Genomic DNA, 20,368 nt, shown 5'->3' on the forward strand with positions numbered 1-20,368 from the left:
GTAGAGGTGCAGCCGTTGGTGTACAGGGAGAAGAGCAGTGGGGAGAGAACGCAACCCTGAGGGGCACCAGTGCTGGTGGTGCAGCTGTTTGACATGAATTTCCCCAGTCTCACTAGCTCACTACCAGATGCTACAGGATGAAATGCAGTCTCATGTTGACTGCATCCTCCACAGACCTGTTTGCTCGGTAAGCAAATTGCAGTGGATCCTGTAAGGGTCCAGTGATGTTCTTCAGATAAGTCAACACCAGTCTCTCAAATTACTTCATGACCACAGACGTTAAAGCAACAGGTCTGTAGTCCTTAACCCTGTAGGCGCCAGGTTTTTTTTTGAAAAATGCTGGATTTTGACATCAAGATTTCAAAAGCTTGTGGCTTGAAAGGGCTTAAAGATGTCTTCATGCCCACAGACGTTAGGGCCACAGGCCTGTAGTCATTAAGTCCTGTTATCTTGGGTTTCTTTGGGATGGGGATGATTGTGGAGCGTTTGAAGCAGACAGGGACTTCGCACAGCTCCAGTGATCTGTTGAAGATCTGTAAAAAAAGATGGAGGCCAGCTGGTCAGCACAGGTTTTTAGACAGGCTGGTCAAACACTGTCTGGGCCTGGTGCTTTTCTTCTCTTCTGTTTCCTGAAGATCTGACACACATCATCTTTACTGATCTGAAGTGCAGGAGAGGGGAGGGGGTTGATGGAGGTGTTAATGTTTGTGTAGAGAGATGGTCAGAACGGGTGTGGGGTGTGAGACTGGGAGTTTCAAATCTACAGTAAAACTCATTCAGGTCCTCAGCAAGTTGTTGATTCGCCTCAGTGCTGGGGGATGGTGTCTTATAGTTTGTAATGTCTTTCAGGCCTTTCCACTCCAAAGCAGACAACTGGTTTTTCAGTAGTTTCTCTTAGCCACTCTAATCTCTTTTGTCAGTGTGTTCCTGGCCGTATTGTACAAGATTCTGTCTCCACTCCTGTAGGCATCCTCTTTGGCCTGGCGAAGCTGTCTGTGTTTTGCTGTGAACCATGGCTTATCATTGTTGAATGTTAAAGCTGCAGTCCATAACTTTTTTTGGTTAAAAATGATCCGAAATCAATATTTCAGCAAGTACATAACCAGCCAGTGTTCAAAACTATCGCCTTACTTTAGCCCGATTCACAATGGTTAGCTTATGATAATGTTTTCTAATTTGAGTGGTACGGATAGGTTTTCGTGGGAAATTTGAGCATGGCACTGCGTCATTACGTCACTTCTGTAAACATAAAGAAGTTGTCCCCGCCACTAGGCTATCACATGTGCGGATCCTGCTAGGATATATGATGTTATAGAATCTGTGAGCTCATCCAGATCAGTGACAGCAGCTTTGAAAAAACTCCAATCAGTGCAGTCGAAACAGGCTTGTAATTAGTGGTTGACCGATATATCGCCAAGGCCGATATATCGGCAGATATTTGGCATTTTTCAAATATCGGCATCGGCCGATAAGTTTTTCTGTTTGGCCGATGCGTTCGATGCAGGACTTTTATTTTGACGGCACTGAGAGCGGCAGCGCCTGAGCACATAGTGCTCACATTCTCCCTCATGTTCGCCGTCGTCGTTAACAGTTCTGTCTAAATACGGATAGAAGTCTGTCTAATAATCAGATCGAATGGTTAAACAAAGGAATTAAAATGTATACAGAAAGTATTATAACGATTGCTTTTATATTATGAGCAATAGAAAGGCAAACATTATAATACTGTGTAAAAATGTGCTGTGATTGGTTAGCTGGGCCAGTGTGTGTTGTGATTGGCAGCACTCGGCGCCTGATCGGGAAATGTCATGCCCCTTACCATAGCCGCCTGCGAGCTTCAGTGTAAATATTGCATCAAAATCACATCAATTTGAGCGCGATCTACACCCGGATGATTGTAACCACTCTAAGTTCGTCTGCCTTGGGAAAGCTAGCGTGTCTCCGACATAGTGATAACACTCGTTGCCTTCTCTAGTGCAGCTCAACCAGGAAGATTGGAGAGATGCTGGCAAGAAACAGAGGGAAATACTTTACTCAACAAATGAGAGAAAAAAAGGCAACAACATCAGTCTTCCAGTGGTTTACTGGAAAGTTACTCACTGAGGAGGAGTGGAACAAACATGAGGATGTACTCTTAGAGAGGGTGCTGGAGGCAGCAGTTGTGGACCTGGATGAAGAATCCAATCAGCCATTTGGCAGATGAAGGGGAAGCTTTGATGGTGTGATCCCTAGCAGTAAGTTTCTGTCCATCTGTAGCTAGTCCCTCTATTAAAATGTTACTGTGTTACAGTAATAGATTATACATATGTGTAATAAATAGTAGGACCGTCAAAGTTAATGTGTTAACTCATGTGATGAAATAAGTTTAATGCTACGGTTTCTCAACACTTTTAACACCCTTGGCTGTCAATTTTAATCAAATTCTATGGATATACACTACAAAAGTATATTTAAGATTAATTAAGATTTTTTAAAATGTTTTTGAAAGAAGTCTCCTAAGCTCTAATTCGTGTCAACAAATGTCTTAAATGATCTTAATTTGTCTCAGCAAATATCATATATGTACTAATATGAGAGATATACACGTAGAACTGTATATCCAGTAAATTACCTGAACGTGAACGTTCTAACATTTATTGTATTTTCAGTGAGTGGAGATTCATTGTCTGACACAACCAGTTCAGTTGGAACTCTGAACCCTGCAGTCAAAGTATCTCAATGGCTCTGGCGTCCAAGAAATAAAGCACCATCATCTGGATATGACACCATGAGCATTACATCACGTTCTCAGCATTCAATAATGGAAAGCATCAAAGATGATATTCCAGTGCCCCAAAAAGATGATATTCCAGTGCCCCTGGTGACATGGACACTTCAAAATATGTATGGAAGATGAGGGAACAAAAACGTGCAAGATCATCTTCACTATAAAATTAATGTTCTCTACACCCAACTATAAACATGCATAATGTAAACTGATGATGATTTTATCCCAATACTTTTGTCTACATAGCTCAGTGTGTTTGCAGTGTATTCCTCCATTTTCTATTTGACATTGAAAATAAGCCAGTGTAGGCTGTTGGTCCACAGACTATTTGAATTTGTGTTTTAGTCACTTTGCACCTTTTCCTAAGCAATTAGAATTCTTGTTTTTTTTTAAACAATATACAAAATTGTTAAAAAAATTACGTAACTATAAAAATGTTATGTTACCTATTTTATATCAATTGTTTATGTTTAAAGTATTTAAGGAAAAAGAAAATGACACCTAGCAATATTTATAGAATTACTGCAATTTTTTGTCCATATTGAGAGAGTATGCAAGTCACATATTATATGAATATGGATTGAAAGTAAATTTCAATCCACATTACATGTGATCAGTAAACCTTGCACTTCAGAGCTAACTTTTAACTGTTGTTAAACTTGATTGAAAGTCACCATGTCTTGTCTTGATTAAAAGTCAAAACAAAAAATAAAATACAAAACATAAATATAAATTGTTATGTAAAACATAAACATAAATTGTTTTTTAAAGAATTTTGCATTGTTTATTCTAAATAAATCAAAGTAAATCTCTTCTCTTTTCTGATGACTTGTTTACCAACACAAGGGTGGGACAAGCTAAGCAAAATGTTTTAAGGGGGCCCTTGTCAGTGCGTTCATAAAAAATAAATAAATAATAAGGAAATCGGAAGTAATAGAGAGAGTAAGAGTGATGTTGAACTTACCCTGATAAGACACCCAGGACGAGGTTAAGCATGAAAAAGGAGCCAATGATGATGAGAGGGATGAAGTACAGCCAGTTCCAGGTGTTTCCCGAGGCATCATTGGCCTGTATATAAAAAGTGATATTACTGTCAGGGCTCCTACACATTTTCCATTACAAAACTCCATACGTTTCCAGACTCCTCTGTAGATTTTCAGCCCACATTTCATAATGAAAAACATGAAATTATTTAGTTTGTAATGGTTACAGGTTTAAATTCACATTATTGAATTCACAATTTGATAATCTCACAATACTACAAATAGTGTTGTCACAACAAAAGAAATCAGTGATCTGTACCAATACCAATAAAAGTTCATGGTTCTCACTACCATAGTATTAGAAAACAGAAGAAGGCAACACAGGAGATTTCCAAAACACAAAGGAACTTTATTAACAGGATCTGGTAAGCACAAGCGGTGATACCAGGCGAGTAGCTGAGGAACTGAGAGGGATAACAACACTTAACTGAAAGGTAACAATCTTTCTCTATGGCAGTATGATAAGATTCCAAGGTGATCGGCGTGATGATGGCAGACAGAAGAAGACTTGCAGAGGGATTGAAGTAGGTAAGTAACACAGGTAGGTAGCCAGGTAGGTTACAACACAAGTGTAAACAATGAGACTGGACAAGGGTGAGGTGTGGAGTGACTGATTATTATAGAGAGCGTCCTTGATTAATGAGGCAGGTGCAGGTGATCAGATTTCGGGCGACTAGGAACGGGTGGGTGGAGCTGAGAGGTCTGGTGTTGATGGTGTAACTGACACAGTAGATGATTCGTGTGAAACTCGGTAAGTAGAGATGGATCTAGGGTGTCGTCACGAGCGACCTACAATCTCGGGCCATATCCCTCCCAGTCCTTGAGGTATTCAAGATAGCCGCCCCGTCGTTGCGAGTCCAGGATGATGTTCACTCTATAGATACGTTCCTCATCAGCGAACTCTGGTGCAGGAAGAGGTACGTAATCAACACCAGACACTGTGAGAGAAGAGACGATGGCGATCGTCGAGATGCAGAGATGTAGGCGATGACGAAATGATGGAGGAACACCTAGAACACCTTATTCATGAATCCTTGAAATACACTGAGTGAATTGGACAATCCATACGGCATCACCTGATATTCATAGTGGCCTGATGGTGTATAAAAGGCAGTCTTGTCTTCTACTCATCACCCTCATGTAACCAGATGAGGTTGTATGCGTGTTGCAGGTCCAGCTTGGTGAAGATTTGAGCTCCACAAAGTTGTTCACTAAAAAATGTGATGATACCAGCATTTTCCACTAGCATTTTAAGCACTGTTGAGCGGATTCTTAAACATCTCTGATTGTGTTCACGCCTCAACAGATATGTCTGTGATTGGCTACAATGATCATTGCTTCACGCTCTTCACAGAGCGCTTACACATGGGAGCATTTGAAAGCCGCGTCTATCAGCAGATCCCTAATATATCTGCTCGTAGATGGATCCGCTGATAGATGAAAGATGCATATTTACAATATGTTTTTGAAGCGATGATCATTGTAGCCAATCATAGACATACCTTTTGAGCAGAGGTGTTTAAGAATGCGCTCAAAATGCTAGTGGGGAATGCTGGTATCATCAAATTTTTTTAATTTAAGTACCGACTGGTACCGACATCGGTACTTTTGACACTACTACTGACAAGTTGTGCATTACTCTCATGCTTAGTTAGTTGTCTCGAACCTCTGCAATTGGTCCTTAATAGCAGACCACATGGCAAAACAAAATCATCTGCCCTTGACTGATGTATCGTCTGGTTAAAATTAAGTGATGAAATGAAGTTTTGCAGAGAAATAGCAAACCCTCAGGGTTGTGAAAAAGTTGTGAAAGAGACATCACTGGATTTTAAAGTTTTATGTAAACTCCAGCCAAGGGACTTTTGCAAATAGCAGTCAATAATTTCTGCTAGATGAAGCATATCTGAGATACCAAGCAGGTCTGTGAAATTGTAGATTTACTTCATCACAATGCAAAAGCTGCTTGCTTTCCTTTCAACAGTCTCAAAAAACTTGACCATTAAATCCAAGAAAAAATAATCAACAACATGATCAAAAATAAGGCAAAGATTAGATATAATATATTAGAGGTGTGAGACTTTTGAAGCAACTACAGTACAAAACGGGAGCAAAAACAAAAAGCATATTAATCATATTCCCAATGTTTCAATGTAACATTGTACTTTATCTAATTTATCTTCTTTAATACTCCATCCTTAAAGGCTTTTGTAACACTTCCTTAAAACTTTGTGCAAACATACATCTACTTGATCTATAAACTCTGATTACTGTAACACTTTATTCAGCATTATGCACAGTCAACTGAATAAAGTGTCAGATAAAGTAAGTAAAGCATAATATTTATTCTATAAGTCCTTAGATGGACACAAACTATACTATAAGCTAATCTATTCTGCTATCATGATGACCATATATCTTTTTCTTTCTCTTACTCTCATTCCAAGATAGTGGACTGTGGGGTGAATTCAAAATTTAAGAATGAATTGCATCATTTATTTGATTTAGCACCTGATTCACTAAATTAAATATGTGGTGTACATTACTTGAACTGTACAGCATTGGTCTAATATTGTGACCTATATACCTGAATCAGCTTTTTAAAATGCTGGAAGTGTCCAGATTGCACTGAGGGTCTGGACAGACAATGTTTTTCTCCATCATTTGATCATCATTCAATAATTATTGCTGTTGCACATTTTTGGGCACACAAGCATGCCATTATTAGTTATAATGAAAGCAACTGGCTTATGTGGCTTAACTTAGCATTATTTTAGTACAATAACTCCTAGTTAAACTGGACTGCAGAGTAAAAAAAGACACATGCATTTCCATCTGTGCATATTTTTTCACTGCAATAAGTTATATCCAAAAACGAGAAGGAGAAAGAAGGGAAAACGCCTGCATGCATCCATATATGACTGTACTCCATCCTGCTCCCAACAGGCTATTTTTAAAGATGTTTAATGAGCTCAGGGATGGGTCTGACAGCCCAGGACAGCCGGCTGACAGGGTCAAGGTGCACAGGGGCTTGGTGACTCAGCCTGCAGTAACAAGACCAAAAACACTGATTACACTGAAACATTCACACACACTGGTTACTGGAATAGCATGACAGCTGGTGACTGACATTTTAGTGTAACATAACAATTAACACATGGTCTCACAGGCCTACAGAACACATAATGTCTCATCTTGGGCAGCATGCTCTTATACATCAATAAACAACACCTTATTACGGCCTCAGTGGGAGTTGACTGTTTTATAGAGTCAACATTACAAATGCTTGACCAGAAGGTAGATACAATAATTAAAGATGCTGTAGGTAGAACAACATTAAGATAAAAATAATTCAAAATCACCATAAAGAGGTGCCTCATAATTATTTCAGAAATTATGAAAAATGAAGACCTTTCAAAAGGGTTGTTTTGTTGCAAAATCCAATTTTCAGGAGCAGTGATTGAAGGAAAACCAATCTAGTTTCTGCCTATTTAACGCTGTGCTCTATTAAAAGTCGGACGTGGGTTATTCCTATATCTTCTGAACAAAAAAGGTGTTCCATTGCATTCACATTATCCAAAAAAGAAAAAAATATTTAAAAAAATAAAATAAAAACATAAAAGATCATTTAAATTGATTTTATGATAAATAAATAAATTAATAAATAAATTTCTCTCCAACAACAGCAACATCTCTCCAACAGGTAGTGTTGCTCCACCACAGGAGATCTGACCAGAATCCCCAAACAAGCATGACACAGCAGTGTTAATTAAGCAGAAACCGATTAATCTCTAGCACAGCGAGAGCGTAATAAAACTAACAGGCATGAAATGAGGACTGCCATGTCATTAGCCGAGGATTCCGCCCCCGCTAGCTTGTTTGGGCCCGAGCTCATTATGGGTGAGGATAATATACCAGTGGAGCTCCTTAGGTTGAGGAACTTACACTAACCTCTGGCCCTCTGCCTGTCTGTCATTTATTGAGCTTCAATGTGATGCTCAATTGATAGTTTTCAGGTGACATCACTCCCGTAAAGGAATGCCCACCTGGAGGGCAGAACGAGCCTTTTCTCCACTGACTGCCATTCATTTGTACCAGGTTTGTACTAAGTACTAATCAGGGGTGTGAAGTAACGAATTACAAATGCTCACGTTACAGTAATTAAGTAGTTTTTATCAGTAATTGTACTTTTTTGAGTAGGTACTAATGTACTAAAACAGTGATATTAATAGACCAAATTCAGTGTAAACATCATTGATGATACATACAGGCGAACAGATTCAGTCCAGAATATGAACGATACACACTAAATTTACGTTAAGCGTTTTAGGGCCGGTTTACACGGGACGCGGCAAGCGGCTGCCGCTTTCTCTGCATTCTGTGCAGTCAAGGCATTGCTCGCGTCTTGGTCTCGAGGCAGACGTTGACATATTTACTGTCAACAATGTCATATTTGTATTTACTGAGAACTAGCCTAAATAAACCGCAATGGAAATTTTGTGTTTGTGTTATTTGTTATAATATTCATGTTAGACACAGTAAACTGTGACATTTTGGACGTATTTTTATTTTTACCCAGCAAAAGCTCTGAATTTTTTATTTATATCTCTGTATGAGATTTTTGATGAATCATACAACTCTGGAAATTCAATTACATTTAAAACGATCTTCTCCATCATGTTTTCAGCACTCTAATTTGAGTTCAGTGAAATGTTCCATGATTGGTCGTTTAGTTTAGTGATTGAAATACTGCTGCAGGTGCTGTATATGGATCACAAGTGCCTATAACTTGCGTTTGCTCACATATCTTTTTTTTTTTTTTTTAGAAATTATTAAATATTCGTGGATTGAAACAAATGTAAAACTGGACTACAGTTCTATGGATGTTTTGCCCTCCAGGCTCCGCGGTAGTCACGTGAATGAAAACTATGAATAGAGAAAATGCTTTTCAGTTGGTTGTGTTTAGGTGGGATTTGAATCATAGAATAAAAATCTAAAACACAGCGTCACGGTTTTGCTGCATTGGATGAACATTTGGGATATGAAAAAGAATTTATGCGTATAATCCACTACAGACAATCCCATTATTCCATTGTGCTGTTCCATCACAGCACCATAAAGACATCAATCCAACGAGTCACAATCCAGCTACTCTGACATGCAATCTAAAAAATGGAGTGCTGCCATTATTCTTATTTCATGATGCGATCCATCTTGGATTCCAACCATAAATAGCATCTCAAAAAGCAACATCACACACAATGTCTTCCATAGAGTTTATCCTTAAAAAAGTATTCAGAACAACAGTTTCTCTGACTTACTACAGTAAGAGAGAGGCTGATTTCAGACGTTGTGCATTTTCTATACATTAACTGGTTTGCAGTGACAAATAAATAAAAAAAAAGTTTGGTATTAATATAAAAAACAAAGCACCCTACAAGATATTTTCTATCCATCTATAAGATGGAGGAAAACGTCAAACTTGCTTCTGGCTCAGCGTTGAGAAATGGCACTCATGCGGGTGACTTCTGGGAAAGATCTAAGACTTATGATGAACAATATTTATATTGATTTACTCTCTATTTGTCACCAATTATAGGTCTTTGCTTGTCAATGCAGAGGGATTAAGATGTGCACTGAGCTACTTTATAAACGAGTCAGTCTCTGTGAAATAGGATTGAAGCCCCTGGGCTAAAAGGAACGGTTTAACTACAAGCTCCAGTAGTTACAAATTGGCAATAACATGATGAAGCTGGCTATGGTCTCCCAGAGACGTGTTTTTACAGTATTCCGGGAAAAAAAGTTGTTTTGAAAGACCCCGTGGAATGCCTGAAGGGCCACCAGTGCAGTTTGAGAGGTTGTGTGGCCCTCAAGCCCATGCTAATAAGACACTCACATATAAAGGCTGTGCAAAAGTTGCCTTGTGAAAAAGGTTTATTGCACTTGGCAAGAACACTCTGCACATCAGGAGTGTAGAGAAAGGAGGGAGGTACTCTGCCCCAAAACCTTTTTCTTAAGTAATATTTGGTTGCAAAAACTGCTCATCAACATCATTTATTTATTTAGCTTGTCTGCTAGGTATAATTATTAAACTGCCTGACATAAATGAGGATTTGTCAAAATTGCAAGATTTATGACCGTTTTGGTAGCACATATACAATAACTGTATAATTTACAGAAATATTAAAAATTTTCTTTAACATTTAAAAAACATTTAAAAAATCATATGTGCAAAAAAATGTATGATTAAAATAAATTGCCTGACACATATGAGGCTTTGTCATAAATGTAATATTTGTGACAGCCTTGGTAGCATCAAAAAGTGTTTATGCATCTATTGTTCTTCTGTAGTTGTATCATTACAACTGTATAATTTACAGACATATTTCAAAATTTCTTTGTAAGGAAAATCTAACATTTAAAAAAATATATATAATTTATAGGTGCAAAAAAATATTATATGTAAAATAAAATTGTTTTTAAAATAATTAAATGTAAAAAATTAGACATTTAGAAATGTAGAAATAATATTTAGAAATATATTAAAAACTATAAATGCAAATAAAACATTTTGGTATAATTAAATTAAATTTAGTATATTTAAATTATACTTAATCTTCCTTCATAATGGTTTAAAATATAGTTAAAGTGTACATTTTTATTTTATTTTATATTTTATTATTCATAGAATTTTCTGTTGAAAACAAAATCAAGTTGCCTAATCCTAGCAAGCAGAAAACACCCTTACTGTTCAGTCCTGCAAATAAAGTTATATTTCAATGGAAAAAACGCTGAGTGTGATTAAAAAGGAAAATTTTTTACCTAATATTAGCATTCCAATTGTTCATTTGAGAGGTTCTATTATGGTTAGGATGCTAGAATGAAGTAGATGATGCAGCTCACTGGGTTTTGGAACAGAGCTCATGTGTTAAAAAGTGGGTTGGTGAAAGTGAGAGAAAGAGAGAGGGTATCAGCATAACCAGCAGCCCTCCGCATATGACAGGAACAGTGAGTTCAGCTTAGCATAATTCTCGTCTCAGTCTGTGGCGGGAGGGGGAGCGGTGTGGGAACAGGGTGGCATATGCTGCCCCACACCATGTTCTGACAGCCTGATGCTCTGCACACATTTGTAAACTGTAAGGAGAAGGGGAGCAGGTGAAACTACAGCAGTCTGTCTTTTCTGTCAATCAGCAGGGTTTATACTACGCTCCCTGAAAGTGTTACTGAGACTGTCTATGCCAGCGTTTATTCTGAACGTGATGTCTCTATAATGACTGACCTGTGGTAAAAACAGATGGCCACAGTAGGGTTTTCCATTACTGTGGAATTCCTGCTTATCATAAAAGTACTTTTGCATGTTTAACTGTGTACAATTAAACTATGCAAACTTCTTTCCTTTTTCCACTTTGTATTCACATCAGCACACACAGATTCTAGCACCTTTACGGAAAGACAGTCTCCTGAGCTCAACACTCAGACAAGCAGAACACAGACTGTCAGATGCTCTAAAACATAACACAAAATTTAGAAACAAAGAAAAGCCTTTGAGATTACACAAACAATATTCCACATCCATATTCAAGACTATGTATGTCTGTAAATGCATGTTTGTTTGTGTGAATGTTAAAGGAATAGTTCACCTAAAAATGAAAGTTACTCTATGCCATTGTTCACTCGCCCTCATGTTCCATGTTCCATCTTTTAACTTTCTTCTGGGAAGTATATTTAATACTTTCAGCGTATTAAAAATCTAGTTCAGATTTTGTCATCTTATATGTCATGCGATGGTGATTAATGCCAAGTTCCAAAATGACATGCAAATCCATGAATGTTGAGATAAAGGAAAAAAACAGGCATCTGAAAGTTACGACTGGCAATTGGCCCTTCGAAAAAACCTGCCCTCCTTAGTTACTGTTGCTATGTCCGACAAGCCATGCCGCTCTCACACTACATGCCATATTCTCACGCAGTGAAAAATACATCGCGGAGCAAAGAGGAAACTGACAATGCGCTGACAGACAAGACAGAGCTGGTTACTTCTGGTATGAAACAAGGTCTCAGGTGTCAAATTTTGTAATTTTTTAAGAAATTCAAACAATAAATACCGTTTTGTGGCTCTTTAATGTGTAGTGACAGATCACTGTAGCGCCTCAGTTCAAATGGTACATGAAACGATCGTCCTTTCATATTTACTTAAAGCATGAAATAAACATGAATGAACATCAGAATGTATTTTATTTCAACTGCGGAAAGATGTCAATGCACACCATTTTTCAAGTTTAAGTCCACAGAAGTTAATCTACTCTCCGGTCTGATTAGTTTGTCAGACAAAATGGTGGATTTGGCATTATGACTGGTCAGATCGCCTGTCAATCAAGCTCTTAGTGAAGGGTCAATTAGCTGGGAAACTCTGGATGGTGCAGGCTAATAGGTCCTTTACCTGCAATCTGCTAGCAATCACATAATTTATTACACGGCACAAGCTGATTGGCCTGTGCTGATTCTGCAGCCAGTGAACTTGCTTGCTCAACATTTAAATAGACTGGTTCAGTGTTGTCAGTACCGGTACCTTCTCCGACTCCTTTCTGCCACTCACCTGTGCGCTGTCATTGTCATTTGCACGTGGTGGTTGTTTTGGTCCTGTCATTTTCATCCACACGTGGTGGAGCAATCAGCAGTAACTCGTGGTGCTGCTCGCTCTATTAGCCCGCACCTGGTACTCGTTCCCTCTTCCTATATATTCCTGTCTTTGTCTTCTTTCGGCGTGGTTATGTCTTATGTGTTTTTGTGCCGTATGGTCGCGTTTTGAGTTTTCACTCTCCTCTATACTCTCTGCACTATTTCCAGAAGCCTCAGGAGAGGAATTAATATTGCGGTTTTTGGACAGTGAGGCCGGATTGGGAGTACGACACTGGACGTTTCCAGTATTCCTCTCAGCCCTCTGTCTTGGTGAATGTGTGAGCGCCACACCACTGCCCTTCCTGTTTCCCCACTGAGAGTTCCAAGGTCGCATTTGTGATAATGCATCTGGCTGGGGTGGCTAGAGAATGGGGAACGGCTATGTGGGACAATGGGAGCGAATGCTGCAGTTCCTACACTAGTTTTTCCCAGGAGCTACGGAAGGTCTTCACCAGTTATGGACTCAGCTGAAGATACGGAAGTCCGCCGAGCGGTCGTTCAGCAAGGCATCCTCCTCGGACGTCAACAGGAGGAGATAACTGCGTCTCATCAAGCCATGACTAACATGTCACAACAGATCGCCGCGATCTCCCAGCGCCTCGACCAGGTTCAGATCAGCCCGCAGGCGGGTCGCGCGGCCGCTGCATCAGTTGAGGAAGGGGCACCCGCGGCACGCCGATCCGAGCCCCGCCTTAATCCTCCGGCTCCGTACGCGGGTGAGCCCATCTGGGTAACGAAGCGGCACGAGCACTCTCTCTGCTACGTCAAGGAACCAGGCCAGTGTCGGATTATGCTATCGAGTTCCGCACACTCGCCTCATCTAGCGGCTGGAACGACAAGGCATTGTGGGACCATTTCCTCCACGGACTGGCGGAAGGCATCAAGGATGAGATATACTCCCTGGAGCTGCCCACTACACTCGATGGGCTGGTCGAACTTGCCACTCGGGTTGATTTCCGCCTGGCACTTAGAGCTCAACACCTCCATATGGAGACCGGGCACGAGAGCTCTGATCGCTCACCCGGCGCTAGGAGCGTCACACCGCCACTACTCGGGTTCTCTGAGGAGGAACCGATGCAGATCGGCCGCGCTCACCTCACTGCCCGGGAACGCCGCCATCGGATTGCCAACGGGTTGTGTCTCTACTGTGGGGGGGGGGATCTCCGCCAGTACACTTTGTGGAACTCCATTCACCAGGATCACATCTGTCACTGGACTCGTTCACTTGACCACATCTAGCAATCACATTGAGGAGATTCGGTTTCTCCTTGTTCACTCTCCCTCCGCTCCAATAGTTCTGGGGCACACCTGGCTTACTAAACACAACCCAGGGACGAATGGAAGACCACCTTTAACACCCCTACAGGTCACTTTGAATATCTGGTCATGCCATTTGGCCTTTCAAACTCCCCCGCGGTCTTCCAGGCGCTCATCAATGACGTGCTCAGAGACATGGTCAACCGGTTTGTGTTTGTATACCTCGACGACATCCTGATCTTCTCCCAGAACGAGCGTGATCATGTCCAGCACGTCAGGCGAGTGTTACAGCGGCTTCTAGAGAATCGTTTATTCGCCAAGATGGAGAAGTGCGAGTTCCACGCACGGTCAGTTCCGTTCCTGGGGTTTATTTTGTCGCCCGAGGGCATTCGAATGGACCCCGCCTTTATTCGCTCTCCGGTGCTGAGAGGGAGGCCATGGAGAAATATATTAATGATTCCCTATTAGCCGGTATCATACGTCCTTCTTCCTCTCCAGCTGGGGCGGGGTTTTTCTTCGTGGAGAAGAAGGATGGTTCGCTCCGTCCCTGTATTGATAATCGGGGGCTGAATGACATCACAGTCAAGAATAGTCATCCCTTGCCTCTGATGTCTTCTGCCTTCGAACCATCTTTACGAAGTTAGACCTACGCAGCGCTTATCACCTAGTTCGGATTAGGAAGAGGGACGAATGGAAGACCACCTTTAACACCCCTACAGGTCACTTTGAATATCTGGTCATGCCATTTGGCCTTTCAAACTCCCCCGCGGTCTTCCAGGCGCTCATCAATGACGTGCTCAGAGACATGGTCAACCGGTTTGTGTTTGTATACCTCGACGACATCCTGATCTTCTCCCAGAACGAGCGTGATCATGTCCAGCACGTCAGGCGAGTGTTACAGCGGCTTCTAGAGAATCGTTTATTCGCCAAGATGGAGAAGTGCGAGTTCCACGCACGGTCAGTTCCGTTCCTGGGGTTTATTTTGTCGCCCGAGGGCATTCGAATGGACCCTGTCAAAGTAGAAGCGGTTGCTAATTGGCCCACCCCGGAGAATCGTAAAGCGGTTCAGCGATTTCTGGGGTTTGCCAATTTTTACAGGCGGTTCATTCGAGGGTTTAGCCAAATCGCCCTGCCCCTGACTAATCTTACGCAGGGAGCGCCACACCACTGCATTCCCCTGACTTTGGTGTTTCACGCCTTTGCTGGCTTGGTGTTCAGAATAAAGTTTTTTGATTTGAACTGCATTTGAGTCCTCCGTTCCTTCTCTGACAAGTGTTTGCTGAAAGCTGGCTGCTATTAAAGTTAATCCGAAACCCTCCACCTCCCCCAGCACCACCTGTCTAGATCTGCTATCTGTAGATTTGTGTATGCCTATTCATGCAGCATATCTTACATGCTCACAGCAGCATGTCTGTGTATCTATTGGCAGTAGCAAGTCCATACTTGTTCTGCAGCAGCGTACGTAGCCTAGACCATTATGCTGCACCAGAAGCCTGTCCAAAATCAGTTTTAGAATGTACTGTAGTTTCAAATGTAAACTCGGCCTGAGATGTCATTGGTTTATAGGGTAGTAGACACAGCCATTGAAAACTCAAACTCAAAACATAGTGCACACATTTTATATTTGACCATTCTTTTTTGCCATTTGGCATTATAATTCACCATTAAGTTTTATGGGAAAGAGTTGATCAGATTTAGCCTCACATCTTATTTTGGTTCACATATGTTTGGTTTACAGAAGAAAGAAAATTATAAGGGTTTGGAATGATGTGGGGCTGAAGAAAGGAAAAAAGTTGTCATTCTTTGCAGAAAATGTTCCATTAAATGAATTCTAATAGGAACTCACATGGTATAGTACATCGGTCCATCCTTCCATGGTGATGCACTGGAAGACTGTGAGGATGGCAAAGAGGATGTTATCGAAATTGGTGATGCCGAAGTTGGGTCCTGTCCAGTACTCCCTACATATTGTTCCATTGGGACACACTCTTGAAGGACGTTCTGCTCCACATGGGTAATCACCAACTTTTTCTCCTGCACACACAAACAAACAGAAAACAAACCTTTATGTATTACATTACATGCCTATTTCAATAATCATTACACATTTGGAAGGTAAATTAATGCAACCACTCTCTCCAATCGGTCAAACACACACACACACGCACACACACACACACACACACACGCACACGCACACACACACACACACACACACACACTCTCTCCCTCTTTCTCTCTGAGGCATGTCACCTGCTGATGTTGCTGATTGAGGGGTGAAGCAGGCAGCAGCTGAGCACATGTTAGCAGTTCAGCTTCTTATTGAAAACCTCATCACCAAGACAAGCTAATTACATGCACTGTGTTGAACTAAAATAACTCGCACACACATATTACATTAACAACCTGTCAAGATCCCTCACACCATGAACACAGAAGTATAGATAAATACACAAACATGTGCATACACACAAACACAGCCTCCAGCTGGAATAGCAGAGCTTATGTCCTCATCTTCGAGAGCCGTGCTGTGCGGATACAATAGAAAAACATTTGCTCTCCAAGCTCTTTCAAGAAACGACTTCTCTCTTTTTACCTCTTTCTGTGTCACAAAAGACCTTTAAAAATCACTCAGTGATTCAGGAGTCAGTGTGCTACACTTGCCTGCAGGATAAATCATGAAAACATCCGCTTTACAATGGTAATCAATGATATTTATTTTAAGAAATGTAATTACATTTGCTTCTATCAATCTATTATGTGGTACACTAGGATGTACTAAAGTCAGATGGTAATTGGAATTAGGGGTGGGAGTCAACAGGGACCTGGTGATATATTATATAGATATCTGGGTCATGATATGGGTGTTTATACAGCTCAAAATATTGTGTAGATTAGCAGGGATTTTGAAACTGTTTGATGCAACGAACCCTCAAATATGATAATCCCCTTGCAAAGGACCCCCATCTTAAAATATGAAGGGCAGGGTTTGCGCTGTTTGGGTAAAAACCCCTCACATCTATGTACTTACACACCAGAACACAATTAAATGCTAATAAACATCTACAATTAATGTGTTCATTAGGAGACAAGGAGAAAAACAGAGATGAAGAGAGAAAAAACACTAAGATCTGTCATGTCTCTCTCTCACATTCAGTCTCTAGCTGCAAAGGAAACAGCAGTGTTTTGTGGGTAAATGTCAGTCAGTGAAAAGCGAGGCAGGTGGAGGAAATTTGCATAAACAAAAGAAAGAGCCTGAGAGGACCTCTGATCCAAACAGAGCTCTGCAAAAATCTTCTAGAGTTGTCTCTGTTTAACAATTGTTCAAATATATATTTTGTATTCATATTTTCATTAAAAAAGTTTTTTTAACAACAGGTTTTGTCTCGCAAAGGCTTTATTGTGTAAATGGAGTCTTCACATCTTTGTTTCTATCTTGTGATACCAGTGCGGGTTTCTTTCTGCTAGAGTGTCTTTATTATCTTCAATATAAACTGATAAGGAGTCGCTTTCTTTGGACTCTCTAAATTCGTTATTTAATGTGTGCTACAAAGGATTGTTTTGAGATCGTGTGCTTTGAAACGTCTCTGACTGCAGTGGCTGTAAGATTTATTTCCTTGGTGCTCTCAAATAAGCTTTTTTGTTTCCACAACAGGAACTAACCTGTATCCACTTTAAAGCAGGTGAAGTGGAATTTGCCCATGTAGAACTCGACGCCGATGATGGCAAACATAACAATGGCAAAGAAGAGCAGCAGTCCAATCTGAAGAAGTGGAACCATGGCCTTCATAATGGACTTTAATACTACTTGAAGACCTAAAGAAAGAGAGAAACATTACATTGAGTTAAATTAATCATGGTTAGTCACTGTTAAATTGAAGTGTATTGTACTGCCAGACACTTACTTGGGATTCCAGACACCAGTTTGAGGGGTCTCAGCACTCTGACGGCCCGCAACGTTCTTAAGTCAAACTGCGAACCCAGTGTGGTTAAAATCCTGTCACAAATACACAAACATGCAAAAGTCAATAGAAAGCAGAGACCATCATAGACATTGATTAATTCAGATTAGTGGACAAACAATACGGGCTGTTTAATTCTTAAAGGGGTCATATGATGCTGCTAAAAATAACATTATTTTGTGTATTTGGTGTAATGAAATGTGTTTATGCGGTTTAAAGTAAAAAAAACACATTATTTTCCACATACTGTACATTATTGTTTCTCCTCTATGCCCCGCCTTTTTGAAACGCGTCGATAAGAAACCTACCTGCAAAGCTACTTGAAAAACTATGCGCAAGTGCACCTAGGGCAAAAGCTGCTTTAAACGCAAAGGATGGTTACACCACATGTTGATTTAATTTAGTTAATAGAAGTTAATTGATAAAGAAAATCTATTTATGACATTATTTTTGACAGCATCCTCATTTTACAGCATTTTAGACAAGTGCCTAAAACCTTTAACATTACTGTAGCTTTGCAGGTATTTTTCTTTTAGCATGTTGGAGACGTTGCCACAGTTCTTCTGGATTTAGTCTGTCTCAGTTTGTTCTGTTTCTTCATGTCATTCCAGACAGACTGGATTATGATGAGATCAGATCTCAGTGTGGAGCACTGGCTGTTGTCAGACAAAAATCTCACTGGATTATTGCAATTAATGGCAAAATGAATGTTTGGAAATGTAAACTGATATTTCCTACTGACACACTACAGCAAAAGATAGAAATAAATGACTTAAAACCATTGTTTAACTGTAGCTGGTGAAAATACTAGTGTTCTAATAATTATGGCCACCACTGTGTATCTTTATATATATACATTGTATATATAAATTAACCGTGTCATATTATTTTTGCACTATTTTTCTTTGATAATAATTAATGAACAATAATAATAATAGTTTCATTATCATTATTTGTCTTATATATAATATAATACTTATTCTATTTTATAGACTACTTTTATTTGATGATAATAATAATAATAATAGTTACATTATCATATCTTTAACATGCATATTTTAATTGTATTAATTAATTTATTTTATGCATTCACCATTAAATATTACATTTAAAGATAATTTGTCTTATAAATATATAATTTAATATTTATTATATTTTATAGACTTTTTTAATGTGATAATAATAATTGTTAAAATGATTTAATAATATTTAATAACATATATTTTGAATTCATTTATTCATTATTTCATGTATTTCAGCATTTCTTTTTCAAAACGAACAAGCAAAAAATGTCTTTAAATCTCATCTCGCATTGTATCAAATGGCTGGATCGCCCTTTAGGTCAGTGACTCATGTAAGGTAGCCATCAGAAGAAACCCCTCTGAAGCGGACTGTCAGCTTTCGGTGTTGTGTGTGTTTATGTTCTGGGAAATCAGCATAACCTAATCTAATCTAATCCCATCACCACAATGACACCGCTGAGATGACAGACATTAGATGTTGCCATGGCAATGTAGCTGGCTGGCGTAGCACACATGAGCCCGTGTGTCCTCAGGAGCACTGGAGTGGAACCAGCCGCACACTGCATGTGTGCAAAAGATCTTCCCATTAAATCACAATAATCAATTTGCAGCAGGCAAACTGAGATGCCTTATATAAAAGTTACAGTTCTTATGTATGCCAAAGGAGCATCTTTCTTCACTGAGAAGGATGTATGCGAAGAGGGAAGAGAGGATAGCAGCAGGGTTGGGGTGGAGGGATCATGCAGAGTACTGTGAGGCTGAGAAGACATGCCCCATTAAATATGATTTACTGCCGCAACACCCCCGCAATCTATCTAACTCACTACCCAGAAAGGAGGAGGAAAGTTAGACAAGGAGGAAGAGTTAGCAAAGTTTTCAGCATTCTTTTTTTAATAAAGCTGACCTTTACAGAAAACGTAATTCTGTGTGGGGACAACAGCGCCCTCTGCTGGAGCTGTGCAGTCAGAGTCTGAGCTGTACATCTCGCAGGCATACATGCTAGGGACCACCAAGACATGAAGAGCCAATGCTCGAGAGAAAATAAAATAAAAGGTGACAAAGAATGTTAATTCTTGCATCATAATCAGCATGTCACTGAATATTTTCACTGCTGCTGTATAAAAAAAAAACTACCCAAACATTAGGAAAAAGTTTGTATTAAAACGTAATTTGTTTGTATTAAAAGTTTGTATTAAAAATTCTTACATTCTACCTAAAAATATGCACAAAAAAAACTGAATTTATTACATATATGGTGACATTTAATTAAAAATAAATAGATATAATAAGCAGATTCTCTTAAAATATAACCTATATAATAAATATGAGTAATATATATGATTTACTTGTGTATACACTGTAAAAAACATACTTTTAGAAGTTGTGAATAAATCAAAGACTATTGGACTACGTTTAAAAAAAAAAAAAGAAAAAAATATCAGTACATTTTGTTTAATTCTTAAAGTCCCCATAAAATCAAAATTAAAGTTTTTTGGGTGTTAGTATCAATATGTTAGTCTTAAGGTTATCTATAAGACAGTGTGCTCCAAAACAGTGACAAAATTCGCATTTATAAGATATAAGCATTCAAGGCTTGCAGTTTGTCACTTCCGCCAAAACGGCTCAACGATTTTTTTTGAG

At 39.5% G+C, this 20,368-nt stretch overlaps 1 protein-coding gene across 1 annotated transcript in view; it reads right to left on the reverse strand.

Moving 5' to 3' along the window:
- The window catches only part of cacna1bb (calcium channel, voltage-dependent, N type, alpha 1B subunit, b), a 124,391-nt gene that overhangs the window by 55,167 nt on the left and 48,856 nt on the right, over window positions 1-20,368 (reverse strand). The window contains exons 4-7 of the mRNA XM_016551903.1: window positions 17,649-17,740; window positions 17,407-17,559; window positions 15,590-15,777; window positions 3,732-3,835 (exon numbers count right to left, since the gene is read on the reverse strand). Of these exons, the coding sequence (XP_016407389.1) occupies window positions 3,732-3,835; window positions 15,590-15,777; window positions 17,407-17,559; window positions 17,649-17,740 (537 nt within the window). The remainder of the gene's footprint in view (window positions 1-3,731; window positions 3,836-15,589; window positions 15,778-17,406; window positions 17,560-17,648; window positions 17,741-20,368) is intronic.

This window comes from Sinocyclocheilus rhinocerous, unplaced genomic scaffold (assembly GCF_001515625.1).
Source record: "Sinocyclocheilus rhinocerous isolate Xijiao unplaced genomic scaffold, SAMN03320098_v1.1 scaffold585, whole genome shotgun sequence".
Taxonomy (NCBI): Eukaryota; Metazoa; Chordata; class Actinopteri; order Cypriniformes; family Cyprinidae; genus Sinocyclocheilus; species Sinocyclocheilus rhinocerous.